The 12,701-nt window shown below is 33.9% G+C and overlaps 1 protein-coding gene across 1 annotated transcript in view; it reads right to left on the bottom strand.

The window, feature by feature from the left end:
* Window positions 1-12,345, bottom strand: part of LOC107713447 (rho GTPase-activating protein 32-like) — a 39,311-nt gene extending 26,966 nt beyond the window's left edge. Inside the window, exons 1-5 of the mRNA XM_016518934.1 lie at window positions 12,146-12,345; window positions 8,216-8,333; window positions 3,821-3,908; window positions 3,635-3,729; window positions 3,454-3,538 (exon numbers count right to left, since the gene is read on the bottom strand). Of these exons, the coding sequence (XP_016374420.1) occupies window positions 3,454-3,538; window positions 3,635-3,729; window positions 3,821-3,908; window positions 8,216-8,304 (357 nt within the window). The 5' untranslated portion in view covers window positions 8,305-8,333; window positions 12,146-12,345. The remainder of the gene's footprint in view (window positions 1-3,453; window positions 3,539-3,634; window positions 3,730-3,820; window positions 3,909-8,215; window positions 8,334-12,145) is intronic.
* Between the last annotated feature and the right edge of the window lie 356 nt (window positions 12,346-12,701).

Below are 12,701 nucleotides of genomic sequence, written 5' to 3'. Positions count from 1 at the left end.
GCTCTGGATAGCTGGCCAATCAGAGCACACCTCGCTTTTCAGAACGATGAGCATTGTAAAAATAGTTTCAGAAAGGCGGGGCATAGAGGAGAAACAATAATGTACAGTATGTGGAAAATAATGTGTTTTTTGAACCTTAAACCACATAAACACATTTCATTACACCAAATACACAAAATGATGTTCTTTTTTAGCAACGTCATATGACCCCTTTAATATTTCAAGATCAATCCACCCATAGAAAAGCCTTTCTCACACATTTCAGCAGCACTGTTTGGTTTGGGTTTGGGTCCATTCTAATGAAATTATGGTGAGTGAGGGCTCCCTCCTTTCTGTCCAAGACGATTTATAGCAGAAAACACATAGACTTAATCAATGCCCCAACCAGCTGCTCATATGGAGATGGAGGTGACTGTTCTCAGATCAGTGAAAGCTCATTACAGCATCATTGAATTTGGCCCAGTTCTTCCTCCGTCTCCATCTTTCTCTGCACTATAGGGAGGAGGCAGGGATCCTGAAAGCTTCTCTGTAAACCTGAGCCGAGGAATGTGGAACATGCACACCACCTCTGGGAATGCAACAAGGGTCTACATTAAGATGCCACAGAAGGGATGTTAACTCAATACCCTATTCTTGGACTAAACACAGACAAGGTTATTCTACAGTGGTATAAAACAGTATTCAGATACATAAACTACAATTAAATTTATAAAAGGCATTGTATTCAAAATATGAATCCAGAGTCAGCTGCAAACAAGTACTGTACTTAGTTTAGGATAGTTATTCATGTTTCACCAAATAAAATAAAATGCTTATACAATTTGCATTTAACATTACTGAAATCTAAAATAAGAGTTTCTGTGTGGTGTGATTTCTGAGCAAATGACCAGAGGGGAAAATAAGCATCTGTCTCACATTTCATTTATTTTTTACGTCAACAAAAAAGCACACGTTATTTTAGTATCATACTATTATAGTTTTGATTAATATTTTTAATTACATTTTATTTGTAGAATTTCTGCTTTTATTTTAATTCTGGTTGACATTTTAGTTTAATTTTGTAGTGCGATTTTGTAATGATTACTTTGTTTTTTTTTAATGTCTATGTAGTTTTATTAATTTTTATTTCAGGTTTAGTTTTAGTTATTTACATCAAGTTAAACTAAATGAAAATGAGAAATGTTGCATTGGAAACTATCTGAAATAAAATAAGTTAAAGTTTTATTTCAGTTAACATTTATTTATTTTAAGTAACAAGTTTATGGTTTTGGTTTTAATTTTAGTTAACTGTATTAACCGTGACACACACGTTCAAATGATCATGTTTACATAAAATAAATCCATAACAAAAAATAAATAAATAAAATCAATTTATTTTAAAATGTAAAATTTTGAACAACAAAAAAGGGATTCATATAGTCAAATTACAAATACAGACAAAAAACTGTGTTATTAAAATACTCCGATTATTAAAAAAAATTATAATTTGCATTTATTTCTGAAGATATTCTAAATCTGGGTGTCAATAATTATGATCAGGACTTGGACTCATATATTATGATGTTTTTTTAGTTTTGTTCAATTGTCCTCAGTACAGAAAAGGTTCCTATTTTGTGTTCATACTGCATATGCATCTTTTTTTTTTCTTTTCTCCAAATTTACACCGGACAGACAAAAGACACCATGGCATGAAACTGCTGTTATCTGATACGCATTCATTGATATAGTATCCTTCAACTGCTGAAATGTGCACATGAGCTTTGAAAGCAACAAAAGAGAAATAGAACTAAAGGACATTCCTCCTGAAACATCAAATTTCTTATTTAACTGCCAAGTTTTGAGTAGGAGAGTATCTGGACTCTGGACTCCTCCAGCCCCCGGCCACAGTGTGTCAGTGTGACGTGCTCAGGAGACCGAATGTGATCTAATAGAACAGGATTCTGCGTGACCTTGAGAGCTGAAATGCACAGGATGATGGAGGCGCAGAGCACAGAGCTGTAGGACGGGAGGGCAAACTTCCTGTTCCTCAGTTATGACGCCATACCCTGTTCATGATGCATCGAAACCAACACCCTTGGTTCTCAGAACAGTATACTGTACATACAGCAAAGACTGAGGAGGGGCTCAGTGGTATTTACTGCTCTCTGCTGGAACCCATCAGCATAACAACAAAATCTGGCTGGACAAAAATGTGTTCGGGCAGATTTGTTGAAATAAAAATGGAGAAGTTCAGTTTGATGTTATATCAAAGACAGTACAAGGAGAAGAGGGGGAGGAGACTAATCATTTATAGAAAAAAACAATAAAAAAAAACTGTGGCAAATATGGAATAGAAATTGAAGTGCCAATTGACTTTTCTGATAGTTTGTTTATTTACTCTAGAATGCACATGCACAATAACTGTATTAAAAAAATTTTTTTTTTTTTTTGGCTGCTGAGTAAACTGACTTTCCTTAAAGTGACTGTGTACGTTAGAGTTTGTCTGCAGAGAACCAAAGCAAATCTGCATGTCCAGTCCATCTTGGCATTAATCATCATAGCAACTATGACCATGAACATATTAAAATGTTACCACCCACATTTACATATCACATTAGTATACTGCACAATCATAGATCATTTGCATAAGAAGTCTTAAAGGTACAGTAGCAAAAACAACCTGATTAAAGGATAAAACTAAATTGGGCTATTTTGGAGCCTTGATGATACCTTGATTTACTTTATACACAGATAAATATAAAAATGTAAGTGAAATGTAGGGGACAGAAATATTTTTTAAAGAAATTGATAGTTTTATTTAGCAAGGACACATTTAATTGATCAAAAGTGACTGTAAATACTTTATATGAAGATTATAAATACTTGAACATTGTTAGGCAGCACAAATGTTTTTAACATTGATAATAAATAAATGTTTCTTGAGCATCAAATCTGCATATTATAATGTTTTCTGAAGAACCATGTAACACTGAAGACTGGAGTAATTGCCTCTAAAAATTCAGCTTCACCATCAAAGCAATAAATTACGCATTAAAATAGAAAACAGTTATTTTAAAATGTAATAATTTCACATTATAACTGTTTTACTGTATTTTTGATCAAATAAATTCAGTTTGGGTGAGCATACCAGAATTCCTTTAAAAACATTTTTAAAACATCTTTTATATAGAGGAGTCATCAATATATAACAGTTTGGGGAGGAACAATGACGTTGAAATCCAAACAGCTAGCCAAGATGTTTTCCACAGTCTGAAGATCTTTCAGGATAGCATATAACCTGACAGAGACCGATGTGTATTGCTTGTAACTTAAACCACAGCCCTAATTTCAACATGATGGATAATCTGCCACCAGTGAAACCAAGACCACAGCCAAGAGCCTAATTAACACATTCCCGTCAACCCTGAGTGATCATGGCCTTCAGCAGGACTGCATTTACCATAAAACCCTCACCTGCACAGAGCCAAAGTCAACATTCTCATAGTGGAAGTGGGCACATTCTGCCAGCCTGGGAAAATGGCCTTTGGTGAGGGACAGTCTGCAAAACAAAAAGAGCTCATCAGTATTCTGCTCCGTGGGTCTGGAAGAGACAAAACAGAGAAAGAACTCTTCCCTTGAACATATAAACACCTACTTTTTGACGTTCTTGACCTTCATGCTGGCCGTGCTGGCACATGAGCGCAGAGAAGATTCGGCAGGCAGTTCGGGGACCATCGGCGCTCCTCGTGTCTGCGTATACGAACACGCACATGTAAACAAACGATTACGCAGCACTCTAAACGCATGGAGCGTGACATACAGAAAGCCAGCACACACGCACCATAACAGCAATGGCGTCTTCCCAGCCTGCAGTCTCTGCTGGCTGCAAGCTCCTATCTTCCTCCCCCTCATCCTCCTCTGGGTGGGGCCTTAAAGAAAAGAGAATCAGAGAGGGGTATGTTGAAATAAGCTTATGCTATGACATACATACATACCTCTGCATCGCATCGCACAAAGCAATTACACCAATGAAATTGCTGAGCTAGGATAGTTTTAAATGAATAATTCACCCAAAAATGTAGAACACAAAATAAGATGTTTTGCAAAATGTTCAAGCTGCTCTTTTCCAACCAATGAAATCAGTTAGTGACCACGGGTTGTCAACTTCTTAAAAAAAACTCCTTAAAAGGTCTTCTAAAGCCATACAACAGGGAACAGGCCAAAAAATGACTTTTGCCCTGATTTGCAGTCTGGAGGAGTCTAGCTAATTTTGGGTAGATGGAGTTGACAGATTTAAAAGAAAATGAGCTTTATAGTATGAATCTGTCCAGTTGGAGGATATCAAGCATCTTAATATAGGATATCAAAGAGGATATCAAACGTCTACATATTTTGAGCTGATTTAAAAGCACAGATGAATCATTTTCATCTGTCATGCATCTCTCAACAACAAAACATGTTTCTTGTGACTTTGTTGTGTTCGGAACAACTTGAAAAGTCTGTTAGTGTGTGATCCTCATTTGCTTAGTGTATGATGCCAAGTTTTTCCTCTAAATCGTTTATAAAATCAGCAAGTGTTCTAAAATATGCTGAAATTTTAAAAGTTGTGCAGTGTATTTCAGCCTTGAGTTATTTGCTGAAAAAGGATCCCTCTGTGGAAATTCTCAAATCTCATTCACACTTATGCATATTCAAACTTTACACTACCATATGTTGCGGCACAAAAAAATACATGCTGAATTAGCAAATGAATAAACTTCTATTAATATATATATACTACCGTTCAAAAGTTTGGGATCAGTACGATTTTTCATATTTTTTACCGAAGTTTCTTGTGCTCATCAAGGCTGTATTTATTTGACCAAAAATACAGAAAAAACCCTGTTATTTTGTGAAATATTATTGCAATTTAAAATAAGTTTCTATTTTAATATACTTTAAAATATAATTTATTCCTGTGATGCAAAGCTGAATTTTCAGCATCATTACTCCAGCCTTCAGTGTCACATGATCATTCAGAAATCATTTTAATATGCTGATTTATTATCAATGTTGGAAACAGTTGTGCTGCTTAATACTTTTTTGGGACCTGTGATAGTTTTGTTCAGAATTCTTTGATAAATAAAGAGTTAAAAAGAACAGTGTTTATTCAAAATAGAAATTTTGTGTTACAACATACACTAGTATTTAAAAGTTTGGAGTCAGTACATTTTTTCTTTATTTTTTTTTATTTTTTTTAAGAAATTAATACTTTTATTATGTTAAATGGATTAAAAGTGATAGTAAAGACTTATATTGTTAGAAAAGGTTTCTGTTTTGGATAAATGCTGTTCTTTTTAACTTTTTATTCATCAAAGAATCAAAGAAAAAAGTATCAAAGGTTCCAAAAAATATTAAGCAGCACAACAGTTTCAACACTGAGAATAAATCAGCATATTAGAATGATATCTGAAGGATCATGTGACACTGAAGACTAGAGTAATGGCTGATGAAAATTCAGCACTGTGTCACAGAAATAAATTATATTATATTATATAAGTATATTAAAATAGGAAACCAATATTAGAAATTGCAATAATATTTCACAATATTACTGTTTTTTCTGTATTTTTGATCAAATAAATACAGCCTCGATGAGCATGAGACTCCATTAAAAACATAAAAAATCTTACTGATCCCAAACTTTTGAATGGTAGTGTATATACATTATATATTTTGATGCCTAAATTCTTTTTGGGGACCCAAACTAAGATCTTAGAAGCCAACAGTTCTTATATGTCCCGGGCATGTTCAAAGTCCACTGCGCCATCTGATACATTGCTTCTGGTCCATTTCTTTTCCTCACTTTTGGCTGCCTAATCAAGCAGGACATGCAGACAATAAACTAACCAAGTTGAGAGGCACCACTCATTACACTGAACTCATGACCCGGGTGAAGAAATAACCAACCAACGAGCTACAAGTTTACCAAGGCCGAACTGTGTCAATAACACAAGAGTAAAGCTGCTCAACAAACACACGTCAGTCCTAATGCATTTTCAGTGTGTCTGTTCTGATCTTGTATATAGGAAAATTACAAAATCGGATTTGTTAATGAGGGTATTGAACCTTATATGTCTTTAATCAGTTAGTAAAGCTGTTTAGGATGTGTAGTAGTTAAACTATCAGATTACACAAACCTATTATGTGAGAAAATAGCACTTTATAAGCCAATCATAATGAATTATACTCAAAAGTTACATTCATTTCTAGTTTCCAAAAGTAAAAGCTCCCATTTCACATACACATCATGAAATGATCTGTCCATTTCAGAAATTCTCCAGAGCATTACCCCAGTTCACCCTGCAGCTAAGAACATGGCCGAGAGGGTCGAAATAAGGAGATGTTATAGAAGATCAGATTAGTAGCAGTAAAAAGTTCACTATTGTACGTTTTGCGACGCACAAGGATATCGCTTCAATCAGTCACTCAGTCAGTCACAAATGAATCCACCCTAAATAACAAAGAACAGGGCTAAAGTGTAACTTGAAATATGATGCGCTCCTGGGGTAAGGAAAGGTGAGCTGGAACAGCTTTAAGGATTGGAAAGCCTTTAGAATGGGAATAAAAGGCTAGAGTTTAGACGATTCATTTGGTAGACAAAAGAGTCAGTGATTTTGTTCCAGAACATCCCACAATGTTGTTCTGGAACAACATTGTGTTCCCCCTTCCTCCAACAGATTAGACCACCGTGAGATTGAACGATATTGCCTGATCCTGTTCATGGAAGAAAGAGGCAAAAGTTTACTGCCATTTTAAAGTCACAGGTGCAAGATAATGAGCTCTAAATTACTAACTATGGGTCAATGATTAAAGAGAGTGTTCACAATGAAGTAGTTTTTATCATATTTAGTCAATATTTAGACAATGTTTTTGATCTACTGTTTAGTCAATTAAAATTGTTGACATTTTAGTCACAGTTAGTCATGCCGCGCACTATAATGGTTAAACTGATAATCATTTTGATAAAAATTTTAATTGCAATTATCACGTCTGTTGTCATTTGAAAAACTGCTGCTCATGTCATCCAATGAACAGGATATTTGGATTGTAACTTAAATGAAAAGAATAGAAAAGAAATCATTTGGTATTCAAAATTTAATATGGTTTTGAAAAAAATATTAAATTGAATGACTCTAAAATGTCATGTTGTAAAACCATTAAGTAATCATTTTAATATATGTAATCTTAATCATTCGTTTAAAAAAGGTTAATTTTTTTGTTTTGTTTTTCAAATATCATAAATTATTCATTTAAAAATATCACTAACCAACACTGCCATAAAATGCCAAATGATCTGCTATTTTACATTATTGATATTTTTGACTTGAAGGTCTGCAATGGTCTTTATATAAATTCATGTTTTTTTTATTTCTTTTACAAATATCATGATTCATTAATTTATAAATATCACAAACTAACATTGCCATACAAATGCTAAATTATCTGCTATTTTACTAAAGGTCTGCAATGGTCTTTATATATTTTTTTGTTTTGTTTTGTTTCCCCAGCATGTTTCTGCATATTGGTTGCATAACATGATTTTAATCTGGTGGGGGGAAAATCAAATATTAAAAAGCAGGGTTTTTTTCAATAAAAAAACCCCACATTAATTACAGTTTTTAATATAATACTTAATGTTAAGGTTTTCCTTTCAAGACTTCTTTTAATCAGGCTTTTACTTTATGATATCAGAACAGTTATCACCCTGCTATTTTGTTTTGTATGAATTACATATTTAATGAATAAATTAACACATAGTATAAAAGATGTGTCATGTCACTGACCATTACAGTAAACCATGCCTGCTTCCTTGGGGCGGTACAACACGTTCATTGGTGACTCTACTGTCCTTGTTATCATCTCTGTAGGGCACCAGTTGCACACAAATCTCCACTATAATTTACTCCTCAGGGGACAAATTCACATCTGCTGCATGCAGTGCTGCTGAAATATGCGGTCTCAGAAATAGAATAAGGTGACCGGTCACATGACGCACAAAACGCCTGTGTGTGCAAAAACCATGCACTGCACCTGATTATGCAGAGATTCAGCCGTATGTAAAGAAAATGCCTCATCTAACCTTGCAAGAGAAACACATCCAGGCAGACACATGTTATATGGCATATCTAACCACACTCGAGCACCGCAGCAGCCAAAGCACACTGAGAGGTGAAGTATGCAGGCTGTTACTCACCCTTCACAGGGATCATGACTGCATGCGTCTCTCAGAGGTGTTGGAGCTCTGCCGTGTGTCGCTGCTGCAGTCCCGCTGCATGCCTCCATGATACTGAGTCACTGCAACAGCTGCCCGTCTGTGAGGGGAGGGAGGAGACTGGACTTCAACATAAACCTCTAACCTCGGCAAAGGATGAAGGCCTGTGGCAGAAAAACCTTCAAATAATTAAAAAATAATAATAATAATAATAATTGTTTTCCCCTGTTGATGTATGATTTAAGGAATAGCCAGTTTAACCTCCTGACTACCAGCTATGGAGTTTTGAAGATTTTGGAGATTTCTCTGAGACATTACATGTCACAGTTTTAAGTCTGGATGTCCTGTACAGAGCGCATTTAGGGCTTTTCAGAGATACCAAATGATTGGATATTTCACCATGACCACTCCCTCTCCTTGGTCTTTAAAAATGGCTGACATTAAAGTAGTGATCAAGTGTAACACCCTTATGGAACTATGATAATATTTTGCAATTATCATTTAAATTGGACTAATTTTCTAATTGTTTGTCATAAATCAACATCTCAGGAAAATGTTATGGGGTTTCAAATCAAAATATGACCCTCTGTTATGAAACAGGACGTCGATTTCATACATGTCCACTGTAGAGGACACCAGGACTTAAAGCATGTTTATTACACATTTTGGGAGACACAACAAATGAATCATATACAGAACTAATATAAGTGTTGAGGCAATAAAAACATGTTTTGCACCCCTAATAATGTATGTTATCTGTTATGTCTTTAGCAAGCATTTAGATAAACTTAGCTAACCACCCTTTACACAAACGTTACAACAAGTCCAGTGTCCATAAAGGTACCAAACGTTTATAAAAATGTACAAATCATGAATAGTTCCAACTTTAGATTAGGTATGGCAAAAAGATAAACAAATAATTAAAAAGTGATTTGTAAAGATGTGTAAATAGGATGAATTCAGGTCATTTGGGACAGCTTTTGTAATTGAGGTGACTGCTCATAAAGGTACTAATGAAATGATGAAAGTTTAATGACATTTGTAAGCATTAACTACTGATCTATTATAGATCATTATGTAATATTTGTTACTAATTAATGAAGCTTTTACTCATTGTAAGCCATCTGTCAAAATCATTTTGAAGATTTTTAAAAAGTGCATGATTATATGAATTGAAAATGTAATGACATTTGTAAGCATTGCCATTTCCATTAATTATCTGTTAATCATAAGGTAATGTTTAATAAGTACATTAGTAAACATTAACGAGCACATTATCTAATATTTCTAGCTATGTGAATATATATGAAATAATGATCTGTTAAGCATTATTTGTTAATAGTTTATTAAAGAAAGTTGTTATAAAGTGTTACCATTTATTCCAATATCTAAATTAATATTATGTATGTTATGTTGTTATGTAAATGGAGAATTTAATTACTTGATATTGCCATAACAACTATATATATATATTACACATTAAATTAAATTTAACAAAATAAATGTTATAAATAAACAAAATAAATGGATTTATTTACTTACTTTATATTGCCAAAACAGCATCAAATGCTGTATTCATTTCAATAAAATAAATACATAAATAAATAGATAAGTAAAGGTTATGTAATATGGTGGATTTCTTATTTTTATTACCTTAATAGCATCAAAGGCTATATTCATTGCAATAAAAATATATGTAAATAAATAAATATTATATATGGTGGATTTATTTGTTTACTTTATATTGCTTTAACAGTGTCAAAGGCTATATCAATTTAAACAAATAAACAAATAAAGTCTGTTATGTCTGCATGTGGTAAAATAATTACTTTTTATTGCCATAAATAATGTATATTGATCGCAGTGAATGAATAAATGAAGTTTCAGTATATAATGTAAAACAGGTAAAACAGTTTTAAAAACATCCATCTGTTTATTTGTTCATTTATTTGTATATTGCTGTATTTATTAATACATCTATTAAATCAGTCCTACTGATAAAGAAAGCACTCGAATTCATGCAAAAATAAGTTGGCTAAATGGCGACTGTGGACCTTGAAATGCAAATGAACCTAAAGAAAATCAATGACGAGCACGGTTTGTGACATGTTCAGTGATGCATGACCGTGATGAATACAGGACTTACACAAGACTTCCACAAGCAACTATACGCTACGCCATCAATATTTCAAGTGTGAAGTACATAAACAAAAGGAATCCTGGAATATTGAGACACACCCACAGCGACAGTTTAACCACGACTGACATGCACAGAATGTATGATCTATTGGTTCTGATAGAGCAACGAGATCGAAACGACAAAATATTCCTCTCACACTCCGGCCCTACTATCAGAAGTGCTGACAGGCAGAAGCTTGATGTTGACTCAGCAGAATGAACCCTCCCTGACAGAAAAGACAGCTCCATGTGAGCATGCAGGCACCTGAGAGAGTTAACTTTACCTTGAATACATAAGCACACAGTAGCTCTGGTGACTAATCCAGACCAATTTACACAGCCTGTGTGATTATTTAACTCTTTTCAACAGGTTGTGAGAGGACGCTTTGGAATTCAGTATCTCAAAATATGAGCAACTGTTTGTGGTCTGTAGTCTTTGATTTGCAACAGAATACAATAGGGTTTGAATGTCTGAAACTACATTAAAAATGGGATTTAAAATGCATTTTAAATATTATTTTAAATTAAGCAGATTAATAATAATTTATTAGCCTATTTTAATTATTAGTATTATTATTTACTGAAACGTGTATATGTGTGAGTGTATACAGGTGCATCTCAATAAATTAGAATGTCGTGGAAACGTTCATTTATTTCAGTAATTCAACTCAAATTGTGAAACTCGTGTATTAAATAAATTCAGTGCACACAGACTGAAGTAGTTTAAGTCTTTGGTTCTTTTAATTGTGATGATTTTGGCTCACATTTAACAAAAACCCACCAATTCACTATCTCAACAAATTAGAATATGGTGACATGCCAATCAGCTAATCAACTCAAAACACCCGCAAAGGTTTCCTGAGCCTTCAAAATGGTCTCTAAGTTTGGTTCACTAGGCTACACAATCATGGGAAAGATTTATTGTTATTTTTATTCTAACAATTTTATCACAATTTATTACATTTTATTATAACATTTTAATTATTGCCAATTGTATTTTTAATAATAATATTACAAATATTAATATTACAAATATTTTTTTTTTTTTAATTATTATATTAAAAATATGTATTACATACATATATTAGTAATAGAAGCATTTTCGCTCATGGTTCCAGACCTTTGGCCCCAGTAGTATTAAGTTGAACATGGTTTTAAGACATGAGACATCATTTATACAACTTGTGTAAGGAACTGTGTGGAAGCTGTACATTGATGTGGTTGCTAAGCGACAGACTGTCTTGAAATCCAGTCTTGGATCCTGAAAATCTGACGTGGAATGTTTACAGACAGGAAACGATATTCATGCACAGGTATGGGTTTATTGCTATGTGACTAAGGAGGTGGGGAAGTAAACCTTATTCTATAATTATGTTGAAATCTTGCTTTTGGCTGGTAGTAATAAAATATGCACTGTTGTCATGGGCAACAGCATGTGACTTTAGCACTTCCGGTCAGGGTCTTTAGTTTTTTTTTCTTCTTTTTTTTCTTCTAATGAAGACTCGTTGTATGTTTCGTATTTAGGGCTAAACAGTTTTAGGGAGCTTGTTCTTAACCACGGGAAGTGAATAAATTGGAGGTAGGCCTATTTAAGGAATTTATAACGGCGCAGCTATTTGTCCACTAGCAAAAAGACGCAATGTTTATTTATGGATAAAATATTGTAATATTTACAAGCACGGATGCTTCCTAAATCGCCAGCAATCAGAGGAAATTTCAACACGAGCCACTCACCTGTCTGTAATTGTTTTAGCGTTACTCCCCAAATCAAATCCAGCTGTAGTTTCCCTCTAGAACAGATCCAATATTGTGAATGCACGTGAAAGAGTCAAACCAAAGCATCCTCCATCGCGTGTGAACGTGAGTGAATGAATGAGCTCGGTCTCGAGGCAGGACACAGTAAAAGTTCGCTCTCGCGCATCACCTGATAAACGGACTGCGTGTGTGTTTGGGGGCGTGGCCAGGAGCAAGGTGCATTTCAGTAGGATTCATTTAACTCTTGCTTGTCCACAGAAGAACACCTGAGATTTGGAGTCAAAACTGACCAACATTGAAAACTTAAAATATTCAAGATTATTGAACAGTGGGTCTAAATACTTCCCTCAAGGAAAATGTGTTAATACCACTGATCTATAATAGAAAATATTATATATAGATCAGTGGTTGATACATTAAATATTGATGGAGAAATACAATTTTAAAGAATTCTGGAAATTCTGAAAAAGAATTACAGTTTTACATATAAAGGGTTACATATAAAATTATATATAAAGTTCATGTTGTTTCCAAT

Source organism: Sinocyclocheilus rhinocerous, unplaced genomic scaffold, assembly GCF_001515625.1.
Source record: "Sinocyclocheilus rhinocerous isolate Xijiao unplaced genomic scaffold, SAMN03320098_v1.1 scaffold689, whole genome shotgun sequence".
Taxonomy (NCBI): domain Eukaryota; kingdom Metazoa; phylum Chordata; class Actinopteri; order Cypriniformes; family Cyprinidae; genus Sinocyclocheilus; species Sinocyclocheilus rhinocerous.
The sequence above is the reverse complement of the archived record's forward strand: the minus strand, read 5'-3'. Positions and strand labels throughout refer to the sequence as shown.